General features: G+C 40.2%; 2 protein-coding genes across 5 annotated transcripts in view; both read right to left on the reverse strand.

Annotated features, from left to right (window-relative positions):
- LOC138016556 (galanin receptor type 1-like) overlaps window positions 1-122 on the reverse strand; it is a 28,132-nt gene extending 28,010 nt beyond the window's left edge. The window contains exon 1 of the mRNA XM_068863725.1: window positions 45-122. The gene's annotated coding sequence lies outside the window, so the exon portion shown is untranslated. The remainder of the gene's footprint in view (window positions 1-44) is intronic.
- Window positions 123-6,890: 6,768 nt separating this feature from the next.
- The window catches only part of LOC138016557 (orexin receptor type 2-like), a 26,685-nt gene continuing 16,075 nt past the window's right edge, over window positions 6,891-17,500 (reverse strand). For 2 of the 4 annotated variants that reach the window (XM_068863729.1, XM_068863728.1), the window contains 2 exons: window positions 9,877-10,321; window positions 6,891-7,933 (listed from right to left, as the gene is read on the reverse strand). In XM_068863729.1, the coding sequence (XP_068719830.1) occupies window positions 7,174-7,933; window positions 9,877-10,211 (1,095 nt within the window). In that variant the 5' untranslated portion in view covers window positions 10,212-10,321 and the 3' untranslated portion in view covers window positions 6,891-7,173. Of the gene's footprint in view, window positions 7,934-9,876; window positions 10,322-12,809; window positions 12,956-15,897; window positions 16,020-17,500 lie in introns of those variants that run through there. The other 2 variants (XM_068863730.1, XM_068863727.1) reach the window with 2 other exon arrangements.

Consider the following 17,500-nt stretch of genomic DNA (forward strand, 5'->3'; position numbering starts at 1 on the left):
ATTATAAACATAATTTTTTTGACTGAACAACTGATTTTTCTTACCTTTTGTGAGATATATGACAGAAAAATAAGCTTCTCGTTGAAAAATTTCACGGCCCTGTTTTTTTTCTACTTTCTTTCTAGCAGTCTTCTGCGTATAGCTCAGTTTCGATTTTCTCTGATTCACCGTGGCTAATGATGTTTCTAGAATTGACAACTTACTTCAGACCCATTGATTAAAAACAAATTAATTTACGGGTAACCATCATTAGGTTCATACCACACAAGAAGAGACTAACACTTAATTTAAAGGCAACCTCATAAACTGAAAGAAAAATCTCATTTAATTCGTTTAATTAAAGAAATGAATGATACTGCGAGCCCTTTCTACGGTGCCCTGTAAGGGACATCAAATCCAAAAACTCTACTAATTAGCACTGTCACTTATTTATCTGGCAGTGTCACTTATTATCTAGCACTGTCACTTATTATCTGTCACTGTCATTTATCTAGCACTGCTACTTATTATCTGGCACTGTCACTTATTTATCTAGCACTGCTACTTATTCTCTAGGCCTAATTAGGCCTAAGGTTAGCTTTTATGTGCTAGATAGTAAGTAGCAGTGCTAGATAGTAGGGGCAGTGCTAGATAGTAAGTAGCAGTGCTAGATAATTAAGCGACATTGCTAGATAATAAGTGACAGTGCTAGTTACAAAATATATTTTGCATCGCGTGTCCCTAACTGGGCACCGTACCTTTCCCTATCTTGTTTTTCCCCGGCGAAAAGATAGCTTTCTGGCGAACTTCCCATTAGGACACATAACAACTTCATTTTATTTCTTTACCTTGTAAATCTGCCTGAGTAAAATGTCAGAATGCATGTCGGCGTTTTAAAATCAAGCAAACAAGATCCTTTTCCGCGCAACAAGAGAACTGTTCAAAGACAGTTCGTTTTTATCTAATTCCCACAAATGTTTATCGAAATTTAGTGGCTAATAATATCGACCACGTGTCTAAAGATGTCAAATCGTATGAGTTATTTGAATGGCTTTAGCGTGGCCGGCGGGTCTAATTTGCGAGTCGCAGGTCGCAGGTCGCAGGTCGCGGGTTGCAGGCCATTGTTTCACCAATACAGAAATTATCTTAAAACATTCTTATAAGCTAACCTTAGGCCTAATTAGGCCTAAGCAAAAATTTTTAGGCCTAAGGTTAGCTTTTATGAATGTTTAGGATACTTCCTGTATTGGTGAAGCAATGACCTGCAACCCGCGACCTGCGACCTGCGACCTGCAAATTAGACCCGCCGTAGCGTGGCAGCATGGTCAAAATCAATGCGATTTAAATCTTTGCTGCTTACAATAAAGTGTTTTGTCTAGCTGTCAGTCATCTCTCCTCTGTGAGAGGGCGTTAGTTAATCTGATCCACTTTCTCAGACACATTTTAATGCGATTTGATACAAAGTTTGATTGAGGCAGGGGGCTTAAATAGATATCAGGCGTTTATTAGAGAGAGGCGTTTATTTCAACAAAACAAACAAGACACTTAGTTTGCTTGCGGTTTAAGACAGAAACGGAGTTTGTAATCTGCGCAAATGCAAAAGCTGGAGATGTCGTTCATAGTTCGATATCGATGTCTTCATCGTCATCTGGGTCAACCTTGCTGGTATCGCTGGCCTCCTCGATGTCCGAGTCATTAAGGTCAGGGAAATGGTTTAGGAAGTTGGAGTCATCCAATACGGAGAATTGTGCTTTTAACTGCCTCGATCCTACTTCACAATGTTGGGCTTTCTTGAAGCAATGAATCATTGAATCCTCAGAGCCATAGACTGCCAGATTCAACGTACAGGACTTGATTTAGCGGGACATGTCCCTATTGAGCTATGAAGAGCGCTTGCTGGTTTTCTACCTGCTTCAGAGACGAATTTCCTCACAGTTGACTGCCAAAGCTTTTGGAAAACGAAATCGTGAAGAGGATCTCTCTCGCAGTTCATGGACGTTACCAAGCTAGGACAAACCGAAGGAAAGTTGCTGACCTATTGAGCACAATGTAAGTACAATATGCTTTCGGTACTTTGAATTTTGAGATTGAAGAAGATGCAATTCACAATCCATCAGTTAACCAAGACCTATTCCTCATTTATGTAAATGACATATCATCTGATATGTAGATTTAGCCAAGCCTAAAAGCGGAGCTCCTGGGTTATTTTTAGCTCATTTGCGTTCGGTTGAAAACATGGGTCCTCAAAGACCTATGAAACTGATTAACTTTTCTGGACTTAATTATGCCTAGCAATGTGGCTTAGAATATGTCATATTAACGGTTATAAAGTAGACTTTTCAGTTAACAAAACCAAAAAGAAAAAAACCAAGGACTTTTCAGAAAGATAACCGTAAGTACAAAAATTCGCACCAACGAATTTCTAAGTTCAAAATATGGAGTTTTCATTCATGAGAGGTTAATTTGATGAACTAGCACGATTTTCGACGCGAAAAAGACGGCCACGAAGTGGTTCCTTGCATAAAAAAAACGTGCTCAAAACAATGGCTCGTACGCAAATGTTTATTTTTATTATTAACCCCAATTCCTCGATGTTATTTTCAGGCCGCCGTTCCGCTGTAATTGTTTTAATTTGTTTCCCTGACATTTACTTACAGAAGACAGACCACAACACCGAGAACTACGTGCCCTACTCTTAGCGACAAGTGTGTGGGTTCTTTTACGTCCCACAGGATTATTAACATTGAAGGGTTGTGAGACGGGACCTCCGGCTTATCGTCCTTATCCGAGAAGACTTGAAAATCTAACCATTTGCAGATGTAGTTACAAAGGCAGCACTTTCTCCTCAGTTATTTAAAGACCCTGAGTGTTGGTCCGGCCGGAGATGAACTCGCGAACTCCCGCGTGACAGTCCGGTGCTCAACCAACTGAGCCACCGGTGCCCGGTGCCCTAGTTTTATTAAATTCCTTAAACTCCAAAAGTTTAGAAAATACGAGCGAAAAAAGCAAGCAAATCCGAGCGAAATCGAAAAAACTTGATGAGAAGTGATGCGATGTTGTCTAAGACCTTGCGGTCAGACAGAAGCAGGCAGACACTTCTTACCTTTTCTTCTAAACGTCGGAATTGATCCAAACTTTTTCCACAAAAAGATTTTTTTTGTTTTATTCAGAGAGAAATTCGCTTTCCGGCATTGATCCCTGAGCAGATTGGGCAACCCTGAGGCAGTTCAGATTCAATCGCAATAAAGGTGAACAACGCGCATCACTCACAACAGCGACAAGTCGTCTCCTTCGTATACGATGGAATCCTCAATCAAACCAGTAAAGTGTGTGAAAAACTCCGACTTGTCGACTTGTCGACTTGTCGTGGAGCGCTCATGTAGACGCCATGTGAACAAGGCAAATAAACGCCTGGGCATTGTTTATAGAACACTCGGACCAACAATTCAAGAAGCATTTTCTACTCTGTATAAAGCCTTAGTACGCTCTATACCCGAATACGCGGCTCGGTGTGGTGTCCTTATCTGGCAAAACACATTCTGGCACTTGAAAAAATCCAGAGGAGAGCATTACGCCTCGCGCTTGGATAAAGACTCGAAGAAATGCAATATGATGAACGTTTGAAAATTTTGAACTGGCCCACCTTAGTAGGGGGACTTCAATGCTAAAATAGGATCTGATAACACCAGTTGTGAAGAGGTTATGGGAAAGCATGGTCTGCGTGAAATGAATGAAAATGGGGAGCTGTTTGCTCACTTGTGTGCATTAAATCAACTAGTTTTAGGAGGTAGCGTTTTTCCACACAAGAGGGCACACAATGCTACGTGGGTATCACCAGACCATACTACGGAAAACCAGATCGACCACCACATTTGTGTCAGTAAGAAATTCAGGAGAACTTTAGAAGACGTCCGAGTCAAATGGGGAGCAGACGTGACATCTTGTTGTAGCCACCTTGAAACTGCGCCTTAAACGGCATGGTCAACCTACTGGTCCCAGGACGCGTTTACAACGTGGACTTGCTAAGAGAGACAAAGATGAGAGACAAGTTCCAGGCAAGTATGTCAAACAAGTTCCAGGTGTTGCAGGATTTATATGCTGCAGAGGTTGTCACTGATATTGAAACGAAGTGGAAAGAGCAAAGAAGGTCAGGACTGATGCCTGTGAAGAAACCATCGGTAAGAAGAAAGCCACCCACAAGGACTGGACGTCTCTGGATACTATGGAGAAGATTGAGGTTAGGGAAAAGGTCAAAGCCGATTTGAACAACTGCCTAACGATAGCTTCGAAAATAAGGGTCCAGGAGCAATACGGCAATGCTCACAAGGAAGTGCGGAGAAGTGTTAGAGGGGACAAGAGGGTTTATATAGACAGTCTGGCTAGGGCAGCAGAGGAAGCAGCTGAAAAGAGAAGCCGGTGAAGGACAAATCATGGAAGCCTTTGAATACAGCAGAAGAACAACTTAAGCGCTGGGCGGAGCACTTTGGAGGGTTACTAAATCGACCTTCCTCCGTAAGCACTGCAGATATTCCACCTTGAATTGCGATAACTCAAGTAAGCCAGAGACTAGGACAGCTATCCAGGCGCTGAAGGACGGTAAAGCAGCGGGGCACGATGGGGTTCCCGCCGAGGCCATGAATGCAGATCTATCAACATCGGTAGATATCCTCCATAGGCTCTTTGCGAGGATTTGGGAAGAAGAGAGCATCCCTGAAGAGTGGCGGGAATGTATTATTGTCAAAGTTCCTGAAAAGGAGACCTTGGAGATTGCAATAACCATAAGGGTATTATGCTACTATATGTTCCGGGCAAGGTATTAAACAGAATACTTCTGGTTAGGATGAGGACAGCAGTGGACATCCTGCCTAGTGACCCCCAATGCAGGCTTTAGGAAAGACCGTTCATGCATAGACCAAATATGTACCCTACGTGTGATCATAGAGCAATCATTGGAATGGAATTCGTCCCTATATGTCAACTTTGTAGACCATGAGAGGGCGTTTGATAGTTATCACCTGTCTGTTATCACCCTTTCTATTTCTACTGGCTATTGATTGGATAATGACATCGGTAACCAAAGCAGGTAACAACGGAATACAGTGGACCTTATGGGAGCAGTTGGACGATCTGCATGATTATGCAGATGACCTTGCCCTGCTTTCCCACAACCATCTACAAATGCAGGACAAAACTTCAAGGCTAGCAGAGGAATCGGCTAAAATGGGACTGAGGATTAACAAGGTGAAGACTAAAGTATTAAGGATTAACACCACAAGTGAGGTACCTGTTGTGCTCGAGGGGCAGCCGTTGGAGAATGTCAAAGAGTTTTCATATCTCGGGAGCTTTGTAGACACATTTGGAGGTACAGACAAGGATGCACTTGCAAGGATTGGAGAGGCTAGAGCAGTGTTTATCATATTGAAGAGGGTGTGGGCATCGAAAGAACTATCTGTGAGAACCAAACTTCGCATATTTAGGTCAAATGTGAAGACTGTTCTGCTCTACGTGTCGGAAACCTGGTGAACAACAAAGAGGATACTTAGTAGAGTACAAAGTTTCTTAAATAACTGTCTCAGAAGAATTCTTGGCATTTGCTGGAAGGATAAGGTAACCAACGAGCAGCTGTGGGAATGGGCGGAAGAAGAGCTGATTTTCCTACAAGTACAAAGGAGGAAGTGGGGCTGGATAGGCCACACTCTACGGAGGCCAACGAGTAACACCACACGGCATGCTCTTTCATGGAATTCCCAGGGGAAGAGGAAACGAAGGCGCCCTAGAAACAGCTGGAGGAGAGATTTGGAGTGTGAGGTGAAGGACAGTGGGCTCAGCTGGACAGAACTTGGTAGGAGGCCCCGAACTGCGTGCGGTGGAGGAAACTCATCGATGGCCTATGCTCCGCAGGGGTCAAAGAGCCTAAGTGAGTAAGTCAGTCCGCATATATAGTGAAGGAATAGAATAACTTACCGCATGTAATTGAAGTCGAATCTTTTAAACCTTTAAGGCGAGATTACAGTATTTTTAAAATTTATAAATAGGTATTTAGCGATAGTTGAGAAATGCATTATATTGTATTTGTTAGGAAACGTTATAGGGTCCACCTCGTGTTTTACTTTTCATGATGAATCAACAAGGCTGGAAATCCAACGATGTAGTCACAAGCTAGTAGGATCCGAAGGATACACAACGCTTTGCTACAAATGTTAAGTGATTTGAGTATAAAAATAGCGACAACGAACTACTAACTGATCCATTTTGAATGAAAAACATATTATGCCGTGAGTCGGAATCGAACCGGCGTCCCCCTGGTTATTTACTAGTCGGGTGTGCTAACCACTGCACCATCACGACAACCCTGCTGGCAACAGAGCAATCAGTGAGTTTATTGGTTAGCCACGGGGTTCCCCGGCGTCTAACATTCAGGAACAGGACGTACATCGTATCATTCGAGAATGATTCATAGGCTACCAGCTAATAACAAATTACATTTTTGAGTCAACAAGGCTGGAAATCCAACGATGTAGTCACAAGCTAGCAGGATCCGAAGGATACACAACACTTTGCCTCATATATGTATGAATAAACCATTATTGTATATTTTACTCCCTGGGGGTGGGGGGGGGGGGGAGGGGCGCTTCTACATTGGTCCAGACACGGGGCGTTTGTCAGAGGTAAGCGTCTGATATAAAAGGGTTTTTGAGCAGGCAACCGTGGACAACAATCCTGCCGGCGTAGGTTGGGTGAAGGCTGGTTTATCTGAACGGTGAACTCTCATTGTACCTGAAGAAGGCTGCTTTGTCCAGCCGAAATATAGTACATTACCAAATAATAAGGGATTCCACAGCAGTTTGTTTGCTCCGTATCCTAAACTACGAATCCGACTCAACAAGGTTGTTGGTGACTCTGTTCCCATACCGACCGAATATTGCTTTTATTATGAGAAATGTCTTGCTATAATACTATAAACCTGTATATATTTATAAAGCAATGACGTTTGAAATGAAGAAATTCATCATGAGACTCGTTCAAATTCAAGGCTCTAGTCACTCAGCTACATCTACATAATAATACGTTGGTAGAAAAGCAATCCTTAAATTAAATGTCGATATAATTTACTCATTTTTTCTACGTCTACATCAACGATGCAAAGCGACCGGTATTTAAAGAGTAACTCGTTCACATCATGTGTCTAAAGGTTCAGTTATTTTGGATGCGAACATTGAGCCAGCACTTCAGAATCCTAAGAAAACCTTTTCTAAATTCGTCATTCATACCAGCATACAGCAACGGATTTACACAGCTGTTTACATAGACCATGATGCTTCCGAAAGTAAGAAATGTGTTTATATGAGTCCATTTCTTGCCCGACCCAAACTCGTGCCATAACCACACCACCTGATTTGGAAGAAGACAAATGGCGTACAGAAGAACAACAACCACTAACATTTTTACAATTTTTGTATTTCTCTTAAGGCGTTTTTCCTCCTGCCGAGCGCTAGATGCCTTTCCTTTGGTCGGCGATTGTGGATGGCTCTTTTCGGAACGCAGTTTTGTAAGAGCCGAAGGTTCATTTGAAGGAAGGTCACTTTCCTCGGCAAAGTCGTTGCATTTGTTGGACGCCATCATGACTTTGTTGTAAGCGCTGTCGGAGATGCCGCTTGCTTGCCGATTCTTAGCAATGCGTGATGCTTGTTCGTGCAGCTTCAATGCAACCAGTGTGTATGCAACGCCGATTATGAGGAGGGGCAGGGCGTACTGGAAAATGAACAAGCTTAAGGTATAAATTTTAACTGCGATAGGGAAAGGCCAATCTTCACCACAGTATCCATCTTTGATTTCGAGTGCCAGTGTATAAGGAAGCACGAGAATCAAGGACATGAGCCATGTTGAGGAGATGATGATGGCGGTCTGAATGGTACTAAAGCGCGGCTTCCAGGGATGAATCACAGCTCGATACCTTGATAATACAAATATTTTTTATAAGTCAAGGAGATACATCAGGCCAACCACCTTGTTATTCAGGGTAGGTCGATTGCTATCATCTTAGGAATCCCAGAGAATTAGAATAAGTTCAGAGAGACAAAAGAGTGGGATTTTTTGTATCCGAGCAACCAATGATTACACCCATGCTATAGTGACATAACATAAAGTGTCAAGTGTTTAGTTCTTTTGTTTCTATTCATCATTAAAAGGGAGAGTATCACGGTATTGCGCATGTTCTAGCCGTAACGAATGTTATTATTTATGAACCAATCGGAAGCGACGTTATAATTTCGCGCGGGAAATTGACACATAAGCGTAAACATTTCTCGATTATTAAACAATCACTAATGGGCTAAGGGCAGTTGACTTTGCAGATAACTGAGCGATAAAAAATTTTCACGCGTACGTGTAAATTTCCCGCACGAATTATAACGTCGCTTCCGATTGGCTTATAAACTTTGACATTCGTTACGGCTACAACATGCACACTACCGTGACAGTCTCCCTTGAAAGTTTTTAAAGCCTTAGAGTTTAAAGTGACCTGAAAATAATACACGTTGTTAAGGAAAAATCCTACACTCTATTTAAAGGAGTTCACATGCCCGACCCTGCAGTATTTCGTACAAGATATTACACCGTCCAATTAAACAGTGATTAAAAAAACAGGGACCGTTTGACATGAACACTGTAAACCTGCTGAAGGTTTATTTTGGTGTTATGTGATCACCAGGAGTGAAAATAATGCAGACTCAGGTATTAGCCCTTCTCTTTACTTTGGCAGTAACACCTTCTCGGCGATAAACTTCTCAAGGTGAACTTTTTATATGAATAAACGTTAACCATAACAAAAATGCACGAACCTTTCGAAGGGAAACAAATAGTCCGTTGTGGCAAAGGTTTGAATGTATAGTATTAAAGTAAAGCGAAATGAATCCCTTAGCTTCGAGTGAATGTGAGAATTTTACGTTGTTGGTATTACATCCATTTTAATTTCCATCAAGATTGTGCAGTGAACCCTTCAATCGTTTTGCGAGCATTTTTTGTGTTTTCTTCGTCGATATCACTTTTTAAGCCCCTCAATCGTCACACAAATAAGTTTGCTCCATGCCCCTACGACACAGCTAGTGCACATAAGAGGCACGGATTTTTCCTTTGATGGCATCCCAGACTTCTCATGAATTTTGATTTTAAAGACCAAAAACAAAGCGTGCCTTTTTGTTTTGCAACGAAATGTGTATTGTTATATTGGGAACAGCACCCACTTGACTTCTAACCAAGTGTGAAATCTGTAGACAGATTTACATTACTAACCGGAAAAATGATAATTGTGCGTACTTGCAGTTGAAGTGTGGAATGTGTGATTAGTGTGGAATGAAATGAGCGAATGCCCCACGGACAACTGGGCAAACGTTAATGGCTTTATATGCAGCACATATCAAATACAATTTCATGGCGGGTTATAATTCTCGTAGAGATAGACCATCAACACCGGGGTCTCCCCCCTGCTCTTCACGAGCAGTGGTGAGTTCTTCAAAGTTAACACTAACGGGCTGATATAGAGTGTTTTCACTTGACGTCAGGGAGGGCCATGTTGGTGTTCCTAAAAAATAGAACGGCGGCCACACTGGTGTACCCAACTAATCCCCTGGGAATTGAGCTCTATTATCGTGCAAACGTTTTCCTTTGTTTCCGTGGAAAAACTGATCTCGTGAGTGAAAACAATCTATTCCTTAGCCGAGAAGACTTGAAAGTCTAACCATTTGCAACAAATGCAGTACTTTCTCCTCAGTTATTTTTAAGGCCCTGAGTGTTGGTCCAACCCGGGTTCTGAACCCCGTGATCACCCGCACGATTCAAGCCGATGCTCATCCAACTGAGCCACCGGTCATCGGTGACTTTTTCATTTGTCAAACTCACCTATCGTAACTAATGGCTGCAAGCGTAACGGCGGAACAATTTGTGAAGAGAGTCATTGCAGGCCACAGAACTTTGCACATAGCAGCACCAAGCGGCCAGATTGGAGCCGTCACTTTAAGCACCACATCAAATGGAATACATAACAAGGCTACCATCAGATCAGACACGGCTAGGTTCACAAGCAAGTAATTGCGCGTTGTTCGCATGCGCGGTGTTTGGAATATTACCAAGCACACAAGAGTGTTGCCGGTCATGCCGATAAGAAATATGATGGTGAAGAAAGTGTACTCTGTGACTTGAATTGCAGTTATCCCGTCATCAGTTGTGTTCACCATTTTGACGTTTACTCAAAAGCTAACGTGAGTATCCGCTTTCGTTAACCAGTGCCGGCTAGGTGAAGACAACCCCTCCACCTCTAATCAATCAGTGACGGAGATCCTTATGCCTGTTATGAAGAGAGAAAAAAAGGGCGTAATGTATTTTTTTTTTTCATCACAGTACACGCAAAGGGAGTAATTACGTTTAAAAAGGCCTGATACATTATTGGTTCTGTTTCCTTTTATTCTTGAGAAATCGAGAGGTGCTAATTGAGAAATGTCGGAAGCTACTGTCCTTCAGTTAAAAATTGAGCCAAATCAAATTTTAGCTACGGGAACAACAACGGCACAAAGCAAGAATATCATTGGTTAAAAAAGGAAAATACTCTTGCTGGACGTGCAGCACGAATTTTCCGTGCATTTCTTTGCCGTACTCCACAAAACAACAACTTGAAATCACCAAACTTTAGATTTTGACGACAAATTGAGCATACAACAATGAACCATTGATCTTCTAAAATAATTATACTTTAAAACCGTTCCTACCCATCCAGTTACAGGATAGTCGCAAGTATTGTACAACGTGAACAAAACGGAAAAATCGCGAAATACTTGCGATAGCGCTGAGTTATATTTTTGAGTGACGTTGCCGTTGTCCTTGCTGTCCTATTATAGAGATTTAGCATCACGTTTAGGTGAAACGCAAACGTCGGCTCGCCGTTTCATGTTTCACGTAAAATCACAGAGATATGGAGGGTTGCTTCGCGTGACTCACGCCAACTTAAGTATTTAGTTACTAAAAAGTAAAACCAAAATCTCGTAGAATTTTTGACAAATATTTTGAGGAAAAATGTTTTCTAAAAACCGCTTGGAGGGCAGAGGATACATCCCAGACCAGTATCTGTTCCAACAAAGTTTGTGTTAACTGTAGAAAGAAGAAAATTATCCAAAGCAAAACGTTGAAGAAAGTGAACAAATGATCAAAATGTAGCCACTGAATTAGATTTTGTTTGAAATGATGATCTAGAATTCTGTGAACCTTTATACAGAACTCTAGAGTCTCTAGCACCATCTGAAAGCAAGGATCCTGAGCTTAAACAACAGTTTGAAGAGAAGATATCTCGCAGTCTACATGACAAAACAAATGAACTCGAGAAACAGTTTGAGGAGCAAAGAAATCATGGCTAGAAAAAGCTTTTTAAATACTGTACTGTGAGAGAGCTTTCAACATTAATAGTATTAATAGTATCAATTTTTTTCCTGTGGTACTGGACTTTTTAGGGAGGGACGCTGCAAGTAAACTTTACTACAAGAACAATGAAAGGTCCGAGTGCAAATCGAGTCGAGATCTAGACCTGGGCGCAGCAAAACATTGACAATCGAAAATAATCCTCTTTTTTTGATATGAGCAACTAAAGCCAAAATATTGAGTGTTTTTGCAAGGCTTTCCTGTAGCCATGGTATCTTGTTACGTGGAAAAAATGACTGCATCTTGTTAAGTAATAATTGATGTTTCAGATGGTACCATAACATTGTTGTTACGTGATAAAGTGTTGTAGTGTCAATCCTTCTATCAAAAAGGTCTCTTGAAAGTGTTGAAACTGGGTTGAGGCACCTTACGTAGGTCAGAGCTGTTGCTGCTGCTTCAAAACTAGACTTTCTCAAAGTCCGTTTTCTCCGGAGAAATTCAATGTTTCACTTGCATCTTAAATTCGAGGAAACAAAGTTTGTTGTATTGTATCCCCATACTATTGATTTTTTTCTCGACATTCTTCATTCCTTGATGGTGTGAAGAGAGGAACCGCACCAACTGTCAAACGGGTTTTTCAGAAATAGCTATGATTGTCTGGATGAAGTCTGACTTCGCTTCAGCTTAAATTCTACTTTTGTTTTTGGCGCCTTTACCTCCTGCTGCTAATTTCCGGTAGAAATCAGATATAACGTGACAAAAGATAACACCTCTCTTGACAGGTGGGCGGCAGACTTGTATACGGCGTACTTTTCGCGCCCTCGGTAAAGAATAAAACGCCTGATCACGCCTAGCGGCTGATCGCAGGTTAGCCTTAACGATATGACTTAATTGATATACCTGTAATTATTGCGGAAAATAGATTTTTAAGCTCTTAGGGAAAACTTTGCTCTTGAACTTTTATTGGAATAATGACCGAAGCCAGCGACTCGTTTGTTTGTGGCTGGTTAAATGTGGTACTTAGCTGCTATCACAATAGTTCATTTTCCTACTATTTCAATGCAGTATTCACGATGCTGAAATAATTCAGGGACGTCGGTTCATTGTCATTGCGGCTGGATAACAGACTTCTAAGTTGACTTGTAAGTCCAAAATTCTGCAGAGGTTTGTAAATGGATTTGTGTTTAAACGAGCCCTTCATAATATGAAGTTATATCTCCCCAACCGGACGTAGGTTACACTGCTGTTAAAAGCACTTGGATTGTTGCCCGACTATCCCCAATGAAAGAAATCATCTTTTCCACTAAACATGCACGATGAAAAATTGATAATTGCCAGTCGGCCAGTTTTTAAATATAAGGGAAAATGGTACGATGCCGGAATTGTAAAAGAAATTTGACCGAAGTCCGTCACTGCCGCCAACTTACCAGCCGGGCTCACCAGATTCCGACTTGATCTTCATGATCACGGTTTCCACAATCAGCGGTATCCATTAACTTAATCAAACTACTTCGACATAAAGAGGAATTCAAAGGGACGAGTTTCACGCATTCAAACATGGCAAGGTAGCTAAAATTTTTATCACGGACGCTTTTAAACAAAACTGAAAATCAATTAATTAGGAAAGTTATTGGAACAGTTGCAGGTGCGATGCTTTTAAGGTTTCATAATTATTGAAAAAAGTATCACTTAAAGTGAAACTTTCTCAATCAAGCAAACAATTGCTTTTCCATTGTAAATACGGAGAGAAAGCAAAGATGATTTCAGGTGATAATGAATCAGTCTTATTTTCTTTCGTAAAAATACTGTTTGGACTTTAATGCCGTGAATCATTTGCAGAAGAAATCACATTCTTTTGTTTCCCATAATTTAACGAAGACCACTGAGCAAATTGAAACTGCTCTTAATTAATTAAGCAAAACTATGATCATTTGAAAGGTGTACTTTCCTTAAAAATCATATGAACACGTCTCGGCCATTTTAATTGATCTGATGTAGTACAAATTTTGTTAATATATAAAATGAATTTTCTTGTCAACACTGGCTGTTCACTCGTCAGTCGAAGATGCATGTTTTCCTTGGGTCGGTTCTCGACGATCGAAACACATCATTCCGTGTTACGTGAAGGCTTGTCTCATTATGGATCAAGTTTCTGATAACCGTGGGGGTAACATAATCCGGATTCTTCGAAAAACCAAATCGGTTTACTTTGCTTAGGATATTTACTTAGCAATTAATGTTGCTATGGAAATTTATTTGATAGCTGCTATCTTTTTCATTGCTTGATTTTCTTTTTCCGCAAGAGGCGCAATAAAGGCTCAAGGAGATAAAGAAGAAGGCGTTACCTCGATGCCCGGCCCAGATGAGCTTAATCACGAAGATTAACAATTACGTAAATAAAACAGAAAACTAAAATGAACATTTCATCTCTATAAGTTTAATGGCAAGCAAAAAGTGGAAATTTCTGGGGGAAGGTGGCAGAAATGACAACTATCAACAGTTGCTTGTTAAAGTTATGCTTTATCAGCTCACTTACTAATGGCAAGTTTTCTAAAACAGTTCTTGTTTCAATTGCAAGAAGTGAAGCAATAGAATTAAATAGCGGAGTATCGCCGGCCAAAAACCGGGAAAAGTTGTTAGGCGTAATTACGCTGCGAGAGCGTGCGAATGTATTAGTCTTGTTTGTTGATGGTATCTCAGCCGGAGAGTACCATAAAAGACAGTTGACATGATATTTTATGGCCGTAGTCGAGTGCCGAGTTACGTACTGCACGTTTTTTTACCAAATGAGAACTGCCGGCAGCATGATGTATATGTAAAAAGCGTTAGCCGAAAGGATAATTTTCAAACCATTATGAAGATTTTAAAGATAATGCAAGAGCGAGTACTAAAGATAAGGCTGTTGTTGTTATACCATTCATCTAGCCAATTCAGTGAATCTTTTCCCATAAAGCCAAAAAAATGTTTTTTATTCTTGGGTTTGTGATAGAGCCATCTCAATAGGGGAGTGGAATTGACCCTCCTCGTCGCAAACACAAAATGTCTCGGTGTACATAATGGTTTCAGTCACATATAAATTTTGAAATTTTAGTGAGAAGAGGGAACTGACTACTCCGAGAGAGGGACTGGACTCTAACGTCTAAACAAAGTGAAGTGATTATCGGCTTCATCGCCGGACTTTCTCCGTGATCTGGAACAATCTTTTTAATATAACGTATTCAACATTTTGCAAGGATAAGCTATTTTTTCGAGGCATTGTGATTTTTACATAATTACTGAAAGTGCGCTTTCACAAACCCAACTTTTTGACATCATTCAGTCTTAGTCTAGTGCCCGGCTTTGAATGTTTAATATTGGGAAAGAAACTAGTGGAGTAGAGCAAATTGATGGCCGGATAAACCACAACGAAATCATCGACAAAATAAAGTGATATCCTTTCGGCAACGTGCAGGAAATTTGTTAAAGACGCTGACGCGAGGCACTTTCTGGTTGACGCCAGGCTTATCTGGTTTGTTCAAGCAGCTGTTATCACTACAAACAAATGATTTGCCTGTGATGTGGCACACGTTTATTCTTGAGTGAAATGAAAAAAGTTCATTTTATTTTTTTAAATGTCATCATGGCGTTATAATTTATTTTGGCAAGGTGGGAATTTAAATGATACACACCAGAGTTTTAATTATATGCATCTTTCAACTGATGCAAATAGCCCACGGTTTGTTTAGAACTTTTTGAATAGAGTTTGTTTAAGACAAGCTGGGTTGCAAACAAAAATGTAATCCTGTTTGGCAAAAAAAATAAAATGGCACTGGATTAAAATAAGACCCTTTTATCTCTAGTTGTTTATTCGTCGAGCCATTCAATGCTAAGTATCATAACAAAAGCTATTATCGAAATATGAATTGAAGTTAATCTAAGAAATACGATATTACTATTTCGGAGTTTTGTAGAATCCCATCATCGAACGCTTAATAAGTATTTTGAACTTTTCGAAGGGAGCTGCTGTCAACGAAAATACCTTCCCAGCTGGAACGGCGTACAGTATTTCTTGCGTCATTTATCGAAATCTCTTTTGTTACAATTCATCATCGTTTGGTAAAAATACCAGATTCTCGATGATACAGCATGTTATAATATTTTGCAACGTAAATATTACTGAAGATGGAAACAACGGCTGTTTATTGTACTTACTCAGGCTGTTCAGTGAAAAGCTGTGGGATTATGTTGATTGTAACTCGGCACTCGGAGTCTGTATCGCGTCATTAGGGTGCAGGACTTAAGAATCGAAAGGTCCTTTTTCTATCATGTTTCTAGAAATTTTCACATTTCGCTATGCTTTTAACGCTTGGGACAAAGAAACCAAATTGTAGTCGAGTATTCAACAAAATAACATGCGTCAGTTCTTAAGTTCTTAGAGGCAGTGCAGTAAAACTGTTAAGTATTATTTTGTCTGTTCAGAGAAAGTACCACAATGCAAGCATGCAGAAGACACTAGCTACTGAAGGCTTTACTCACCAAACTTTCGCAAATCCTGGTGCTAATATCCTACGAAAGTGTCAATACTGAGACTCGTTCATGCATGTTTTCGGCTATAAGCTTTTACAATTTGAAAAGCTGACTAAATACATAAAGTACTTCTTTATTCCCTCTTTGTTCCCGCGGCCAATCTCACCATCATAATCCCAAATGATAGAATAATATATCGCCTAGGATCACCATAGCAACAAGACAAGACAAAGTACGTTGTAAATCACTTCGGTACTGGTGGCGGAATTAATCTACAATTTTCACCATGAACCGGCACACCTCTTTGCTATTGAGCATCTTACTTTGGATTCAAGAAAGTAGAATAAAGTACAAGAAGAGACATAAAATAGAAATATTTATGTGTTTTCAAATTTTATTTATTTTTGTTTGCCGAGTTCTCTCGCGCTAACAGAAGACTCGACAATGAATTACAAACATTTTACATACATTAAATCTTGCGATCGATGCTATCTTTTTTTCAATATATCGCGAAATGTTCGGCTATTAGGAATGCAAACCACACTGATATCTCTAGAAAGTCTTTGACAGAGTAGAGAACTCCGGAACTTCCATAGCCGGATTCCATAGCCGGATTTGAGACTAAGCGGGCTTTGCCAGATTGTCATCAGCTACTTTTGTTTCGCGTATCACTCGTTACAGCGATTTATATGTCAAAATAGGCGAGCAACTATAACATTGATGGAAACGTCAATTTCATTTCTGATATTTTGAAAAAAATCATATTGATTGAGCTCTAAAACAATTTGTCACGTCTTAGAGAGATTTTACCTTCTTGATTGCACGAGCCAGTTGGATGGTAGAAAATTGAAATCAATGATTACCAAATTAAACTTGCAAAACGCGGGCTGATACACCGAAGAAATAACTTGAGCGACTTCTGCAAAAGATAATTTTATCTCCGACAAGAGATCTGCCATTTAAAGATTGAAATCAGCTAAAGCAGAAAATCGAAACACCAACTTGAGGATTTTTCAACTCGGGAATAAAAAGTATAATGTCTGTTTAATTCTGAAATAAAGTTGTGACTAACACCTGATTGGACTCGAAGACCTTCTACCAAAACGGATATCAGTCAATTTAGTTATGTTTTTTTTCTCAAAGCGCGGTAATGTTAGGGGCAAAGGAAACGACGCACAAAACGTTTCGAACCTTATCAAGTTTTCAAAAAAATATCAACGACAAAACATCACGTTTCGAATTCATTATCAAATGTATAAGTGTGGAAAAATATAAAAGGAAATTGTAAAAATGTGTACAAATATAAAGACATGTTTAAGAATGTTGGATATGAAAACAAATTTCACGGATTGAGTCCCTTTGAGTATTCAAGTTTGGTTTATTTTCTTTGATTAGCCGATCATCTCATAAATCAGGAATTCCAGCTTCCCTCGGCATTTCTTTAAGAAATTAAGTTGCTTACGCATATCTGGTGCGCCTATGTTGAGAATTTCTCGAAGATGTTTTATAAACGATCGTGATTCATGTTCATAAAGCGTTGAAAGTGGTAGTTCGTGCCGTGACCCGACATAACTTCAAGTGGTTTACCAGTAAGGGTGGAAATTGGTTTATA

The sequence above is a fragment of the Montipora capricornis genome, chromosome 9 (genome assembly GCF_036669925.1).
Source record: "Montipora capricornis isolate CH-2021 chromosome 9, ASM3666992v2, whole genome shotgun sequence".
Taxonomy (NCBI): domain Eukaryota; kingdom Metazoa; phylum Cnidaria; class Anthozoa; order Scleractinia; family Acroporidae; genus Montipora; species Montipora capricornis.